The sequence below is a fragment of the Pungitius pungitius genome, chromosome 12 (genome assembly GCF_949316345.1).
Source record: "Pungitius pungitius chromosome 12, fPunPun2.1, whole genome shotgun sequence".
NCBI classification, from domain to species: domain Eukaryota; kingdom Metazoa; phylum Chordata; class Actinopteri; order Perciformes; family Gasterosteidae; genus Pungitius; species Pungitius pungitius.
Genome location: NC_084911.1, coordinates 1627499 through 1644653, shown reverse-complemented (window position 1 = coordinate 1644653; position 17155 = coordinate 1627499). Strand labels below are relative to the sequence as shown.

The window sequence follows — 17155 nt, the reverse complement described above, 5'->3', positions numbered from 1 at the left end:
AGCAGAGAGAGAGAGAGACACAGGGGGGGGGGGGGGGGGCGAGAGACGAGCGACAGCCACTGGACACGAGGGACGCAGAGCGCGGTGAAAGAGAGGAAGCGAGGAAACTAACCAATGAGAAACCGCCCCCTTCAGACCAAGCAGACGGTGACAGCCGCAGTCGTCGTGGTCTTTGAAGGGAAATTGAAAGACTTTGTTCCCACCTGCTCTTCCTGCCGGTGCCCGCTTCTTCCGCTGGCACACACACACACACACACACACACACACACACTGCGGCCTCCACCGCCGCGCCCCCCCCCCCCCCCCCCGACGGGGTGAAATGCTCTTATCACTTTGCACTCGAGGTGTGAGAGCGTTCGCTCATTAGTTCATGTGAGGATTGTGGGACGAAACCAATCACGTTATCAACAAGTCACGAGGCGACAAACGCCACTTCGCCGCCGAAGACGGCCAACGGGGAAGTGACGCCAGGGCATCGGGGCCGAGCGAGCTGAACGGGCGTGAACGCAGCCGAGAGGAGGCCGAATGGAAGGAGGAACAGAGGGAACACACTCAGAGAGAGAGAGAAGAGAAACGGACCCTTAGAGCAGCGAGCGCCGATTAGCAGCAATTAGCTTCGCGCGCTCGCAGGAGGACGCCCGGGTGTTTGACTTGTGAATCCTGCGACTTGCACGTGCACGGCTCTGATGATGCAATGAAATTCTATTAACGTGTATGTGTGTGTGTGTGTGTGTGTGTCGCTCTCTGTGGTTTGTTTCTTCATTGAGGTGCAAAAACACGTCTTCATGTGCAGGGGGACAAAGTCAGTTGTAGAAGTAGATTGTGCTTTTGGCCCCCTTTGAGCTGAGGGGAAGTTTCACTTCCTCTTTCTCTTCCTCTTCTATTCTTTCAGCAGCGCCTCATCTCTTCCTCCTGCGATCCCTCTTCTCGAGGCTGAGTCAACAGAGCAGCTGACCGCGGGGGCGGGGGGGTGGGGGAGGTTCCAGGTCAGGTCACGCTATCTGTCCAGGTCCTTTCAAACGTGGATCTCACAATCGGAGCTGGTTTTTTCGAACGATTAGCCGGTCGAATAGAGAGACTCGTGACATATTCTGACAAAGCAAAAGGGCCGCAGCGTCCCCCCCCCACCCCCCCTGCAACAGCTCGCTGTGTCGTTGTCGATGTGCGCGCTGATGCAACCGTTGGTGCGATATCCTGCGGTCCGCATAGCAAGCCTCAGTGACTTTATGGGCTAACATCTGAGTCCATGACGGGAACCAGAGTGCGTGCTGTCCACACGCCGACGTGTTTCAGTGTGCTTTGACAATCAAAAACACAGACATGTTTTCTTCACATTGTGAGCAGCATTTGACCTTTGGGCCGAGGGGGGCCGGGCCTTTGCGTTTTCTCAGTTTCATTTCCGCCCACCGTGTGCCGGTGCCGTGTTTTACTTTCAATATCGAAAAAAAAAGAAGCTTTTGCCTGTGTGTCCAGCTTTACTCCAGGGCACCTTCTTCCACCCATTATTCTCTCTTCTTAAACTCGCAAAGGTCCATCCAGCCGGCCTCTGCGGCCATGTTGGCTGTGTGACTGGCACGCGGCGGGAGAGAAACCGACCCAACAACACATTGAAACAGAAACGTGTCATCATGCAAGAACGACAATGAATAATTCAAGTGTTTTCCGTGTTTTTTAAGAAGACTCCTTTTATTCACACCCTCTCTTCAGCCAACCCCAAAACCAAGTCGGTTTGCACGCGTAGCGACAAACTACCCGCAGATACGTGCAAAACGCGCTCGCACACACAAAGAACCTACAGCAACCGCGTGAGACCAATATACACACAGGAAGTGCCTCCCACCCCCTCGCCCCTACATGCTGCCTCTCTCTCTCTCTCTCTCTCTCTCTCTCTCTGAATGTTACTCATGGTCGTGTGTTGCTGAGCAGCAGCCAGTTGTGTTCCCCCCCCCCTCTCTCTCTCTCTCTCTCTGTGTCTCTGTCTCTCGCTCTGCTCTCACTCCCTTGTGCTCTCCCCGGCTCAGCGGACGGACGGATAAGACCTTCTCTACTCTCTACTCTCTCTCTTCGTCCTTTGTTTTTTTTTGTCTTTATCTGTTTTTATTTCAAAACATAGCCTCCCAAACCCCCCCTCCCCCCTCCCCCCTGTGCCAGGGGCAGTAGTGGGGGTCTCAGATTGTGGGGTGTGTGAGTGAGTGTTGGGGGGGGGGTTTCGTCATGGAAGCAGTGGCACTGTATACGTTCCGTGCCACAGAGGGCGATGAACTCAGCTTCAACAAGGGAGACCTGCTCAAGGTAAGGAAGCTTTATCCATCTCTCCATGTATCAGTCCATCGGTCTGCCTGTCATCTGCCTGTCAATCCGTCTCTCTAACATTTCTACCTGTCTATCTACCTCACACACAGTCCTACTTGTCGAGCCGATTGGTGGATTGACCGATCGAGCACCCACCCCCCCCCCCTCTCTCTCTCTGCTACCACTGTGATAATTGCAAAGATTATAAGTTTACTGTTTTCAGCTCTCGACTCTGTATCCAGATGTTGTTGCTGCTGTAAGAGCCGTAGGAGGAACCAACCAATGGATGTCACAGACCTTTTTGAGGGAGATGCTAAAAACTGTGGTTTAAACTTCCTTTTTCTTGGAGGGGAAATACACTTTTTTTAATGTCTTAACTTCTATCTATAAGCTAAATATGTAACTAACTATCCGAGCAGCTAAGTAGCATTAAGAAGCAGCTAAACTGGCTTCCTCCAAGGCACCTGAAACTGGACCGATGTAAACCGTCCTTAATGTTTTGTCTGAACCCCAAACCGGTCAAGTTCATGTATTTTCTAAAAATACTTTTTAAAACTAGTCTTTGACATGGATGCAGAAAACCAATATTGGCTTCAATGCAGCGCCGAGACGGAACTGCTTCACAGGCTGGACAGCAGTGGAGTAGAAGATTGTCCCTCAGCAGTGAAACTCAGTGAAAGAGCGAGATCTTCTCTGTCGATGTACGCTGCGTCACCAGCTGTTCCATGGCCAAACACAACTGTGAGACCCCCCCCCGCCCCACCCCAGCCTCAGGAGACCAGAGAGCTGCAGAACACCTTGCAGGTGCGCCTCTAACTTTTGAATGGCCCGGAGAAAGAGACCCATTTGTTCTCATTGGTCTCAATGTCGAGTCGCTTGTGAAAGTCAGGCTGGGAAAAGGTTGGAAAATTTCCTTTTGAGGTGGAAATAGTCGAGCCAGGGAAAAGCAGAGTAACTGGTGACATGTGTGAAACGGGATGATAAAGCCTGAAGGTCACCTTCGGGGCAGGTATTTTTTTTTACTCCTGCCGGTTCAAGGTCAGACGACACAAGGCGAAGTCGAGGTATGACGCATCAACGATGAGCTGGTGTATGGAGTCGCATTTGCAGTATTTACTGACAGATGTCAGACTCTTTGTTGTCTCCCTTGTTTCCCTTTGGTCAGCGGACTGGGACACAATCGCGTCCATACCTTGATGGTTTCGGTCTTACTGCCTCACTGGAAACTCCCGCGTCGAAGCCACAGTGACACATTTCGCTGTGACTAAATTTGGCTCATGTAATTTTTTTCTCTCTCCCTCTTCCCCGCTTGGATGAAAAATGCTGTTTAGACTCCGGCCAAACAGCTCCGGTTCAGACCTGGGTCAAACGGTACTTTTAGATAATTCCTCGCGTTGGTTCGATTTCGACTCGCGGCGCCAGATGGTTCGGCGCTGTTTCCATTTCACCGTGACTCATACAGCATCACGCAGTGTGCCCATCATTTGAAAGGACTCCACGGGGACTGTCAGCCACTTTCCTGTGTCACTACTTTCTGGTGCTTTTGTCCCCAATAATTCCATCTCTAAATGAACCCATCGGTTTGAGCGTCAATGAAATGATAAAAATAGCTTCACGGTCAAATGAAGCCCTTTGGAGTTCAAATCCTCCATCGTTGTGACTCACATCATGTGGGTTGTTTGCGGGTGAGAAAGTGCGACTATTTCTATGTTCACTTCCTGGTGGGATGCAAAGGCCTGGTGATGAGATGTTGGAGCACTAGAAATAAAAAGGGAAGCTCTGGGTGCAGGCTGGCTTCGCTTGAATTGTTAGTCTCACCCTTCAATTGGGCTTGATGTGTTACATCCAGGCGAAACGAGTGAAGCTGATGAGAAGGAGTCTTCAACCTGCACTCTCTCTCTCCTGGCCACCAAGGGGCGACTCCTCTGGTCCCATAGATGTCTATAAGAAAATTACTCTACTTCTCTCCTGATTAATTCCACAGTAAACATTGTAAACATACATTTATGCTCTCTATCTATATATTCAGGTTTTCTTCGATGCAGCATGATGTTCATCTCTTAAATTATGGTCCATTTAGTGTCAAACAGACTATAAAGCAGGGGGTGCTTTAGGGCGGGGCTACTGTGATTGACAGGTCTCAACCCCTTTCAGAGCCATCTTGAAACCTGTACAAAGTAGTTTTAAATATAGCATTCAGTTCTGTGATTGGACAATGATTGATGCTGGGAGCAGTTAATCACTCCACCGCAACACACTTTACAATGCGCGTGATTGTGCGCAGCATTAAAGTAGGTGATGCATGAAATGAAATTCCTCTGTGGGGACAGGATACGGGACAACTTTTTGGCGGAGCTGGAACCATCGAAGACGCGTTAAATGGCCGCAGACGTAACGTTCGACTGTATTTCAAGCTCTGCTTGCCGTCAGTCTTTAAGTCTGTGATTTAGTTAGTTTGAGGTTGACTGATACAACGCAGCTTCAAAAGCGATGAAGCGTAGCTCCGTAAGGATAATAAAAAAAACAGGGGATTATAAATCACCGCAGATGGAGAGGAAAACAATGCCAAAGAATGTCATTGTCGGATTAGATTACCGAATAGAAAATGACAAGATGGCAGAAACAAAACAGCCACCAGACAGAGAAAGCGGTGAAACGGGGTGACATTAAAGCAGTCCAACTGGATCATATCGGGTGTCTCCACCAATCAAAGGCCGCCCCGGGTGTTTCTACGCCTCCAAACTATCCATCCGGCATAAGTCCTTTAACCCCACGCGGCTCCGTTCGACTGATGGCGAAAGACGCTGTGTTGGCAAAGAGAGGGGGGGGGGGAGGGGGCACAGAGACCAATGACGGAGGCTATATTTCATCGGCCTCTGTGTGTGTGTGTGTGTTTGCTTGTAGATCACCAACATGGAGGATGATCCTAACTGGTACACAGCTGAGCTCCACAACAGAAAAGGCTTTGTGCCAAAAAACTACATCAACCTGCGACCACATGCGTAAGTACACACACACACACACACACACACACACACACACACACACACACACACACACACGTTGGAGAACTGGTCCATCCAACAGCTCCTGAGTAAGTGTGTGCCGCTGCGGGCGTTCTGCTTTGGACATCTGCATGACGGCATAAGGAGGCCCACCCAAAGGGACACACTCACCGGCTGGCTTACGTAATCACACACGATACAGTGTGTGTGTGTGTGTGTGTGTCCACGGTGAAGCCGCTGGTACACCATCCATCAGATGGTCACACACCAGCTGGCCGTGCACCTTCAGATGGAAGCGTTGCAGCGGCTCGGGGCTCGTTAGTGAACCCCGGTGCCGGTCCGGTTGGAGCTTCGTGGCCCGCCGGTGACCTTTAGCCCCGTCACGCGCCTCTCCTCGTCGGAGCCGTCACTCTGCAGAGCGTATCGTAACAAACCGCCTGGAACAAGCGGGGAATAATGAGCTGGATTTTTAAGAAAAAGTGGAGAAAAAAAACGGCACGGTTAATTACGCTCCCCAGCTGACAGCTGACGGGTTTGTTTTAGCGTGCATATTTCAAAAATAACTTCACAAATGTGCTAATTTTACTTCTTCCCCTTTCCACCTCTCTCTCCCTGTCACTGTCAGCATTGATCTGTGCGATTGAGAGCGTCTTTTTCTTTTAAAATGTCATCGTTTGCACTGGAAATAGAAACCTCAAAACCCATTAGATACCCAGATGAATAATTCAAAAGTGTGCAAAATTGTGTCGTAGAGCCGGTTCACGTGCATAAAAGCCACAATGAGTGACTTCTTCCCCATGTGCTTCCCTCTCTCCGCCTCCAGCTGGTTCGCCGGTCGGATATCTCGCGGCGTGGCGGAAAGTCGGCTCCGACACCGGGAGTGCGGCGCCTTTCTGGTCCGAGAGAGCGAGAGCGCCCCCGGGGAGTTCTCCATGTCCGTCAGGTACGACGCGCTGGACCCATCGCAGGGTCCCTAACCTGCACCTCCTGCACCTGCACCTCCTGCACCACCTGCACGCATCGCTTTAGTCTAATGGGTGGATTTCCTGGTCTCATGCATCCTTGTCAGGACTCCGCAGGGATCATTCAATCTAATCAGGAGATCAATGCAAACATGTAGTCTGCGCACATGGCCTTGTCCTCCCTTGTGTGAACTTTAATTAAATGCTGAGTGGAGGTGGGGGGGGGGGGGGGGGGGGAGGCGAGATGAGGAGGCTGAGAGGATCTGCAGCTCCACTGCATGTGAGCTAATCCTTTCTGGCACACCACAGTACATCTGGAGCTGCTGATGGGGGGGATCGGTTGTTCTTTGGGTGCCGGGGGGTTGGCGATCAGGGGTGCAGCTGAGGCTCTGTGGGGGGGGGGGGGGGGGCTGGCATGTGGCTTCCTCTCTGGCTTTGCTGCTCCTGCGAGGTGGAGGTGGTGGAATCAAGCGCTTGCTGTATTATTTCTTGGCTTTAAGGTCAACAGGAGTCACTATTATTCACAGAATACACCTTTAAATCCCATCGGTCCATCAGTGCTCCGTGGTATTAAACCTTGGATCAGGTGTCACCTCTACGTGTTGTTGTTGTGATGAATAATTATATTTGTACAAAATTGTCTTATAATCCCCCCTCTTTGGTGTTAATTCACTCTGACATCATTTCTAACGTTCCCATCAGAAAGCTGTGAATGCTTATTTCGGCGTTCATCAATCAGAGGCCGTTATGATGAAATGCACAGCGGGGACCACGGGCTTTTTAGAAATACTGATTTCAACGGAACGCTGCACACAATCCGCTGATTAATAGGGTTTCAAAAGCTTGATTGGACCATGAAGGATCGAGATTGGGATCCGGGTTAGTGCACCCACGGAGCGAGAGAGACTTTAACAACGTTTAAATGTTAAATACAGCTCCTTTAATCCTTGACTTTATCCACCAAATGAAGATGCATGGTATCCATTGCACAGCAGTATAATTAAATCAATCTTTTATTAGTGCATGTATAGATGTTAGAGGCCCTGATGGCAGAATATAGCCAATATACAAGCAAGAATATCCCTGAACTCACCAGTAAAATGATCTGACATTGTGGAATTTCCCAGAGGCTTCTGAGACCATCAGGTAAGACGACGCGGAGCAGGTGATCCGTCTTCATTGAGATTAAAAGCTTTCTGGGGTCTGAATTGGAGGCCTGCGGTCCGCAGACGGACCTCTTAAGTGCTGTTCGGATGGCTTGATCAAAGGTGGTTCTGAAAGAAGTTGTGGCTGGTGACCAGCTTCAGGTTGAAACTGTCCCAATGGGTTATTTAGTAGCTTATTTTTGGAAAGTGGAGCGGAGTGATGCCAACTTAGACTTCTATCCCGGAGATGACGGGGAATCCATTTTGCTTAGCTGTGCTTTTACAGACTCGGCAGCAAGATTCCACCTCAGGACGTGTTTTCTGCTCCTTCCTCAACGCTGTGTTAGAGATCCGGTTTGCAAAAAGGAAGCAGCCGAAGAACATAAACACACGTATCTATATATATATTTAGATAGAGATTAAAGAGGCGGCCTGTTGTTTTCTTTCTCTTTTGGGGTTTGTTTTGTGTCTGTGTGGTATTTTCTACGACTTTGCTGACGAGAGACATAAGTTTCACTTTCCCTCCAACGGAAACATCTCGCTTCCTTTCGCCACAATCCTCGATATCAGTCCTTCCGCCCACGCGGAAAAGAGCCACCGACCCCGCCACTCGCGAAAAGACGTTCTAAGGACCTCTGAGAGCTAAACGCCCAAAGCTGCGGCGTCACTAAGGTTCCGGCGGTCGCAGCTTCTCAAAAGGCGAGAGAGAGTCAAACGGTAAGAGAGTCGTCCTCCTGCTCATCGTTTGCGTGATGGAGCTGGAGGTGGTCCCACCACAGCTCGGCCCTCCACACACGCCACTGACTCACTGTGTATTTTTACCGTATGGTCGCCTCTCACTCACACACACACACACACACGCACGCACACACGCTAGGTTTTCCGGTCTTTTTTCTAATGTCTCTCAACAACTTTGTGTCTAGAAAAGCTCAACAATAATTGTCATCATCAGTCTGTTATTCGGGGTCAAACATTGATTGGAACCATAAAGGGACGCGACTGTTCATGCTTTGAATAACACACTGTTTAGTTTAGTTGGACTAATTTGAATAATGGCCCCAAGGAGGTGAAGAAGTCAACAGCCTTTGGGAGTAAATACACGGTGCAGGTTGTTTTTATGTTGAATTGTTTTGAAAATCTCCGTACTTTTTTGGTTGAGAGTCAGATGCTAAGCTAACCAGCTTCACATTCACTGCAGGCCACCTATAAATAAGTGGTATCGATCTTTTCATCTCTCACAAAAAGCTCCTGGAGGGTTTGGTTTCATCCCCAATGAAGACAAATGGCACCTCAGAACCTCAGAAAAGCCATCTTCTCTATCTTGTTTTGTTTTATTTCCATCATTGCGTCTCTTTTGGAACCAAGAGACTCAGTCCAGTTGGGCTTTTTGCAGCTTACGCCTCAGCTCAATGGCCCCAGAGTGAAAAGTCACCAAATCACAAGAGCCTTAAGTACAGAGAAGAGAAGGGAGAAGATGGAGCGAGACGGAGGAGCAAATCAAAGAGGAGCTTATGGAAGGTGGAGGAGGTGAATGATTTCACTTTTTTATTCCCCTGCTTTCTCACATCGACGGAGGTGAAGTGAGACGATCCAGATCTCCAGAGGGTCTCCTCCTCTTTCTCCCGTTTGACTTATCTGTTTTTTTCATTACATTCTTCACTCCTATTCTCTCCGTCCTTATCGATCACATCGATACATGAAAGGTTCTGCAAAAGCAACCGTACGTCATCAATAAACAAATGCATGACGTTTTCCTTCCAGAGATTTAGTTTCAGTCTACGCTACAGGCCTTAAACTTAAAGGGACACTTCGAAAGACATTACAAATATATCTGTTAGCACCTACAGAGCTCACGTATTAACATTTAATGTGTAAACACAACAATAAAGGAGGTTATGTGCTTTAGTATTTATGGACTGTGGACTTTTTTGTTACTTTTGAACAAAACCAAACCAGCTATTTCTCCCCATTCCCACCCTTTTAGCATTTAGCGTCAGTTTTCGCTTTGCTAACTAGCGTAGCGAATCTCCTCGGTGGGGTTCGGCTGGTCTGAACTTTCATCTTGGTAAGAAAAGTCGGGTAGAACGTGTGAACGGGCACAGTAGGGTTTTTTTTTTTTTCTTCTCCTTGGTTTAAATAATTTACCTCGGTATCTTAAACTAGCCGGAGGTCTTGCTAGCATAGCGCTGCTTAGCGGTGGCTCTGTTGAGATGGAACTAAACTCATTTCTTTCCCCGAGGCGTAACTACATCTACATCGGTCTGTGAGGCCTCCGCTCTGCTGATTCTCCGCCCCCCCCCCCCCCCCCCCCCCCGAAACCGTCACACACAAACAGGCGTGTTGTCACTTCCAAAAGTGATTGAGGAAACTCTGCTGTTTGTTCAGGTGGTCGCTTTCTTTTACGATGGCCGCTGTCTCGAGGTGGAGAGTCTTGCTCCCTCGGAGCCTCAAAGTCAACTCGCTCTGGGCCAAATTGCAAACATCCAACAAACATCTTTTATCACGCTTCCCTTCATTCGCTCCATCTCACACACACACAGACACACACACACACACACACGTCCTCATCCTTCTGACGGATGATGGAGAATATTTACTGATGCTGCAGGAGGAGCTGAACCTCTCACTCCATCGCCCCGCGGCCACCACACTTCACGCACGAGATAACGGACGCACACCCGGGCGCTGATGACTCCTCGACAACACCGTCAGTCACCGACGCACACGCACACACACACAGTCATATAGTTAAACTGACCGGGTGGTAACGGTTTAGGAACTGAACATCAGATTAGAAGGTGGAGGAAGGGGGGGGGGGGCAGGAGGAGGAGAGACAGAGAAAACAGGGAAGCGAGACTCGATTGATGGAGAGAAAGTCGAGAGAAAGACGGACGGATGACCTTCGTGCGTCTTGAATTGTGCTGGCGCAGAGCAAAAGTTTTATAAATAACTTCTGTCCTCATCTAGTCCATCTCTCTCTCTCTCTCTCTCTCTCCCTCTCCCTTTGTCTCTGTCTCTCTCTCTCACTGTGTGTGTGTGTGTGTGTGTGTGTGTGTGCTCTGTCTATTTCATTTTCTCTCTTTCAATCTTTCTCATTCTCTGTTAATCTCTCTCTCGCCCATTTCCTCTCAGTTGGAAAAAGAAAATAATCTCTCTATCGCTGTGGGCCTTAATTACACTGGATCAGGGAGATGAGAGGGCACTTGGAGTGTGTGTGTGTGTGTGTGTGTGTGACAGATGCTGTCGGTGTTATGCACTCTGCTTCTCTGATGTCTCTGGGTAATAATTAAAGAGTAACTGCACTCTTCTTTAAAGCTATAAAACAAGCTAAATGAACTGTGATAAAACAGCAGAGCTCATTTTCATATTGACATTTTTACGCTTTTTTAAATCTGCGTTTAATGCCTTAAACGGCCCAAAACGCCATCTAACGTTTTAAATCAGACCCAGTCTTGCGAGGGCCCATCCTGAGTCACCCGCCCGGGGTCCTAATAATCTGTGTCATGAAATATCAGACCGCCACGAGGCCATGAGAGCTTCACAGCATCCAGCGAGTCGCCGTTAATGACTCACCATCTGGCCATCGTCGAAACAAGCGCACCCGTCCCGTACCGCTGTCCTGCCATCCCCTGTCTCACCTTACAGGAGACACCACAACGAGACCACCGAGGCCCAAGGAAGAGATGGCACTCGGGGGTTTGAATAACCACGTGACAGCGCTTGCACACGCACACACACACACACACACACAAAAGGAATGTGGGATATTTATGCATGAGGGCAGCGTGAGGAGGCTCGAGGTGTGTTGGGTTTGAATCATTCGTGGGGGGGGTTTTCTCTCATTGTAAGGCTTTTCTGGTCTATATTTCAGGGCTTTACTCCTTCACTCCAGCGGTGCAGTGATGCAGTTTTAAGTGTCGCTCGATGAATGTCTGAAGCGATTCTGGTCACCGCGGGACATTTCGGTTACGTTTATTTCACCTTTGACACTACGTGCAGAACGGATATGCAAGATTTAGGATTACATCATCCATCTGTCTTTCTCCATCATCTTTATTGCATCCAGTGAAATGAGAGGTTTGTATTGTCTCATCCTCTTCTCTGGTAATCACTCTTTCTTCAAGCTGTATTTTCTTTATTTAGAGCAGTGTTTTTTAGTCAAGACAACAGATTAATACAAGCTGGTTTCAGCTTAAAAGAATGTCTTGTCTCCCCCTTCTCACCGGGGGGGGGGGGCACCGGCCCGAGTACCAGGTACCACCTCTGGGCGTCACGCTGGGACCAACAGCTGCACAGCTGGTGGCAGTAACAAAGCCCAGCCAGCAAGGGGCAGCAGATGGCATCAGTGAGGGAGGGGGGGAAAGAGGGGGTGAGATAGGGAGGGAAAAGTTGGATAGAAGTGAGATAAGATGGGAGGGAATACAGACCCAGGGGCAGAGACGAAGCAGTGAGTTGACTCCAGAAACGAGACCCGTGTGCTTTCTGAGGGGAATCCGCTCCCATCTGACACCAACACACACACACACACACACACACACCCCCTCGTGGGTGATGAGTAAAGAGTTATGGGGGCGGGTTGGGGGGGCGGGTTGACTTCAGCGCGCATACTGGCTGCAGTTATCTAACGAGGTGTCCACATTTCTGAAGATGAGCTGGCGGGTTACCTAGCAACCGGCGCGGAGCCGGCGAGGGGAGCAGGTACCGCTGCCAATGAGTAGCGGCCAGGCGCTTTGAGTCATGGCCACGGGGGGCCACGTGCACGCCGGCTGCGCACGTGGCCGTAAGGAGAAATGTTCCTCATTGGTTTACACAGATGAGTCACTGCTTAACGGGCCGGTTCGTTCCCTTGGGGCTGGCAGGTCAAAGGTCATTTATCTGCTCTTCTTAAACATCACCCACCCACTCTCCACTTCCTCTACCGCTATCCATGAAAATAAGCACAGACTCTGGGAGGAGCGAAATCAGGAGAAATCCTCTTTAACTTCCGCCTTTTGTTCCTTTTGTTGCAGTTACGGGGACCACGTTCAGCACTTCAAGGTGCTGCAGGACCGCTGCTGTCAGTACTACGTGTGGGAGGAGGTCTTCTCCTCCCTCAACGAGCTGGTGGAGTTCTACCATAGCAACAGCATCGCCAAGGAGAGGACCGTCTTCCTGAAGGACCCCGAGCACTTCGCCCGGGTGAGTCTCAAAGCACATTATCGATGGACCAATCAGTACCATAAACCATTTTAAAGTTCATACAGGTTCAAAAATACTAAACAAATGATTGATCATTGGATCACACAACATATCCCTCTGCTATTGGATGAGTATCACATGACTCAACATGTGTCTTTTCTCTGCCTGTCGTGGCAGGTTTATTTTACTCGCACAACGAGATCTTCACGTTTCATATCGCCGTGACGTTGAGGTTCCACCGGTTTGAATTTCTTTGTGAATGCAATTAGAACCCTTCATATGTGGAATTCCCCCCCCCCTCCCCTCACGCACACATTCATAAGCTGTTCCAGCCGAGTCAGAGCGTCTCTTCTTTGTTCAGGTGAACTTCTCGCATGTGTCTCGGGGGGCTTTACATTCTGCAGCTCCCATCAACACCCTCTGTTGTTGTCATCCGTGCATCTTCAGCCAAAGGCCTCCGTCAGGTCCACTCAGATAAGAATCTAAGGGACAGCCAGTGGTGAGGGGGGGGGGGGGAATTGTGCAGCCATCATGCAGATCGGAGTCGCGTTGCACGCTCGGTTGCTCCTAGGTGGGGGGGGGGGGGGGGGGTGATGCATCATCACGTCTTCATCTGTTAACACACAGCATCACCATCGACAAAGGGAGTCACACGAGCACTTATTTCCAACTTGACTGTTCAGTCGAGGTGTTTTTCTTCTGTTAAACGTGTGAAGCCATTCTCACACCTTCGACTACCCGTCTCCTCGGCCCTTCACCAACCCCCCCCCCCAGCGGGGAAGGTGCGATGGCCCTCCCCCCCCCCGAGGTGCGAGGTGATCCTCCAGAACGCTGTCCTAAAGAACACATGGAGTATGTAATGAGTGCTTGGACATATCGGTTTATGAGTGTAGCAAAAAATCTTGCAAAGTGCCATCTTGAAGGATCCACATTTATTGATCTCTGTGGTGTGTGAGCTGCCCCCCCCCCCCTCCCTTCTCCCACTCATTGCATAAGCTGGAGTCCAACGCGGCGTTGGAGTGAGCGCCCACTCACACGTAAGGTTATTGCATCGTTGCTCTTTTTTAATCCTAAAAACAGGGTTTGATTTCTCAAAGTGGCTTAAGTCTTAAGTTGTTGTTCGGTAGGTTCTTGTCCCCCCCCCCCCCCCCCCCCCTCCCACACCTGAACAGTTTCATGCGTGCTCTAAACCGCCGCAGGCCGCGGGACGCCGCCGCAGCGGGGGGGAGCAGGTGCGTTGTAGCTACTTGGCTTCGGGCCGTTGTGATGGCGGTCAAACTGGGGAGACAGCGTCCCCGCGGGGGGGGGGGGTCTGTGCGACCTAAATACTGTCGCAGTCCGCATCCCTTTCTCTGCAGCAGCTACTCCTCGCCGTCACCAACGCCTCCGCTAGCGAGCCGCCGCGCTCCCGGAGCTCGGGGGGGCGGCGTGCTGGAGGTGCCGGACTAAGCATCCGCCATTCCTCACCCACATCACGGCACCTTAGTCACACCTTTGTGTCTGTGGCCTTGTTTGCTCTGCAACTGTCTCAACACCAGTTTCATGTTTATTTTACCAATACAAAAAATCGACGACATCAAAGTCCTTCCGTCGCTTCCCTTTGCGGCCTCGTAGCTTTTGTATCTGAAATATTCACAGTGAGCCCACTTCTTCAAATACCAGGACGCCATTTCATCGCCGCTTCACACGAGTCTCAGGCGGCGACGCCAAGAGCAGAAAAACGAGTTCTTCGGTCGCTCCCTTCGAACCATTAGTTTTATTATTTATTTATTATTAAATGATTGCATTAAAAAACGAGTTCTTGTTTTCCTTTCTTCCCTCGTTACGTCCCAAATGACGACAGCTCCTCAAAGATACACTATGGAGCACATTTGTCCTTCCAGAGCCGCGGCTCTTTTTCCGTCGACGAGCAAACGCACACACAGGAGCAAACAGAGGCCTGCACACACACGTTCTCCGCGCCCACGCACACACACACACACGCGCACACACACACACACTAATGAGAAGTCTAGACTGCATCAGCAGAACAATAGAGAATGACTCTGTGAGGGTTTAATAGATTTGTAAGATTTATTAACTGTGTCTGTAGCTCAGGGTCCTAATCCAGCTGTCTGGTTATTGTGTGTGTGTGTGTGTGGGGGGGGGGGGGGGGGGCAGGTATCTGTTTTTCAGCTGTATTTCTATTGACTGCTTTGTGCACTTCCACTAAGGCCGATATAATGGTGACCAGTGGATGACGAGGCAGTCGACAGCAATAAAGGCCAGAATTGCAACATAGACACCAACCCAGACACACACACACGCACACACACACACACACACACACACACAGACACACACTGTTGGGTTGAGGACGCTCTCCTTAAAACAGCTTCTTTTGTTCTGCTGCCTTTCAAACTGCTTTAAAGTCGATCAGAGGAGGAGCGAGAAAGAGTAAAGCATCACACCTCAGATATTAACTCTCTTTCTCTCCCCCCCCCCCCCCCCACAGCGTCCCCATCATGCCCACGCTCTCTTCGACTTCGCCCCCCAGCACCCATCCCAGCTACGTTTCCTGCGCGGTGACGTCATCGAACTCATGGACTGCTCCGATTCGCTGCGCTGGAGGGGCCGTTGCCACGGACACGTGGGCTTCTTCCCCCCCGAGTACGTCCAGCCCATCCACCACTGCCAATGACCCCCCCTCCACCCGAACCCCACCCCCACAGCGCCCCCCCCCCAGTGTGCCCTTTCGCTTCTGGAGAACCGACGGGCCGCGAGTGAGCCTGCTCGTCGCGTGACTGACTCCTCCCACTGTCCCTCGTGGTGCCACCTGTCAATCACAAGCTCGTGTCCAATCCGCTGCTCGGGCCCCTCCGTCACTGCCACAGCCCCACCCTCCCTTTGATCATGTAAAAAGCTACAAGAAGACGGGCCTACGCGCCGTGGAGAACTCATGCGCCCCGGTGGCGGCTAAATACACACACACAGACACACACACACACACGAAGGTGTGTGGCCCACAGGAGGGTCATGGAGGACGTTGACGCGGAGAGACCCGGTGACACACAGCGCCGTCGGGATGTGAATATTCAGGCCCCCTCCCAGGGCACTGACACAGCAGATTCCTGGCTCCCTGGACACGTGTGTGTGTGTGTGTGTGTGTGTGTGTGTGTGCAGCCTCGGCCTGTGGGGACCAGTAGATGAACTTTGTTTTTAAATACACAGCTGAAGATGTGATATCCTCCACTAAACGTAAGAGTAAATTGTTTGTTTGTCTCCATGTATTTATTCTTGTTTGTGTGCAGAATTCATATATTACAAGTAAGAGGAGGTTTTTTTTTTTTCTCCCGTTGCAACAAATCGTCTAAGAAAGCCACATTTCATGTGATTTATGAGCTTGGACCAGTCTTCCTGAACATTGTAATGACGAATCATTCAAATAAAGTGAGACGTTTACCTCTTTGACAGAAGAATATTGTGATACGAGTCTGCGTGTGAACAAGGTCACTGAAGCCACGATAAACATGATGTCGTATTTCCCTCTTTTCAAATAGTCACTTTTTTCTCTTTGAGTTCGTCTGTGCCAAAAGTTGCACTTTGTGACACGTTGTGCATTAAAGGCCATTGCGTGCTTGTGTTGCGTTATGATGTCACAGAATGACATTGAAAGCACACAAAACCTCTTTATTTAATGTGTAAATTACAATTTCAAGTTGCCTTCATCCTTCACAAAAAGCAGGTTAAATCACACAGAATGAACTCAATTTGGGGTTTTTTCCGCAACCAATAAATGGAACATGCCAAATTTGGAATGAGGAAGAATGACAAATATATACGGCTGTGGTAGCGTCAGCAACCTGTCAATCACAGTAAGCCCCGCCCTGCACCATAAACTCATCAGTCATTTATTAAGAGAAAGCATCAAGGGTCGCTGGTTAAAGCTTGTCTGTCTTAATATCTGGTTTGTTAACTTTGGGCTCCAGGAATATTCTACTATTTCTTTAAATTATATAGCTAACAATAAATTAAAAAAATAACTGTACATTAGTTGTAACATCTCCCCGAAAACCGCCTCTGAAGTCATTTTAATTAAATTAAATATGTCATTAAGAGGAGAGAGCTCAGTGGCATGTGTGTGTGTGTGTGTGTGTGTGTGTGTGTGTGTGTGTGTGTGTGTGCGTTGCATACAGTTAAAGGCTCTGTGAGTTACGCCTCTCTCACTCGAGGCCGTCTCTTCATCCTGTAAATCCCCCCCCCCGGGTCTGAATCACCTCGCTCCCCTTTGCTTCCGCCCTTTTGTGTTTTTATTTCCTTATTGTTGGCGTTACGAGGCGCTTCTTTTGTGCGGCCTCGCCTCCAGCTGCTCGCCGGCGTCAAGTTGGTAAACCAGCGGAGAGAAAAAGGCCTCAATGAAAAGCCACAAAGAAGAACCAACCGCCGCTCTGTGCTTTCTCCCTGAAAGCGCCCGGTCACCTCGACACGTCGACACACATGTGACGCGTTGACCTTTTGACACACATGTGTCACTGTGATGTACGTGTGTCACAGTGACACAGTAATAACACAACAACAACAACACTACTACTAC

At 49.8% G+C, this 17155-nt stretch overlaps 1 protein-coding gene across 1 annotated transcript; it reads left to right on the top strand.

Moving 5' to 3' along the window:
• The first annotated feature begins 1244 nt into the window (after positions 1–1244).
• Positions 1245–15939, top strand: grapa (GRB2 related adaptor protein a). The gene is made up of 5 exons (XM_037477317.2): positions 1245–2292; positions 5197–5294; positions 6121–6240; positions 12414–12582; positions 15077–15939. The coding sequence occupies exons 1-5, from the start codon at positions 2215–2217 to the stop codon at positions 15260–15262; spliced, it is 651 nt and encodes a 216-aa protein (XP_037333214.2). The 5' UTR covers positions 1245–2214; the 3' UTR covers positions 15263–15939.
• Positions 15940–17155: the final 1216 nt, after the last annotated feature.

Excerpts from the sequence above, each read along its gene's own strand:
- grapa (XM_037477317.2), top strand. The coding sequence starts at position 2,215 with ATGGAAGCAGTGGCACTGTATACGTTCCGTGCCACAGAGGGCGATGAA. Across the intron at positions 5,295-6,120 it reads ATCAACCTGCGACCACATGC|CTGGTTCGCCGGTCGGATAT; the intron begins GTAAGTACACAC and ends CTCCGCCTCCAG. Across the intron at positions 6,241-12,413 it reads GAGTTCTCCATGTCCGTCAG|TTACGGGGACCACGTTCAGC; the intron begins GTACGACGCGCT and ends CTTTTGTTGCAG.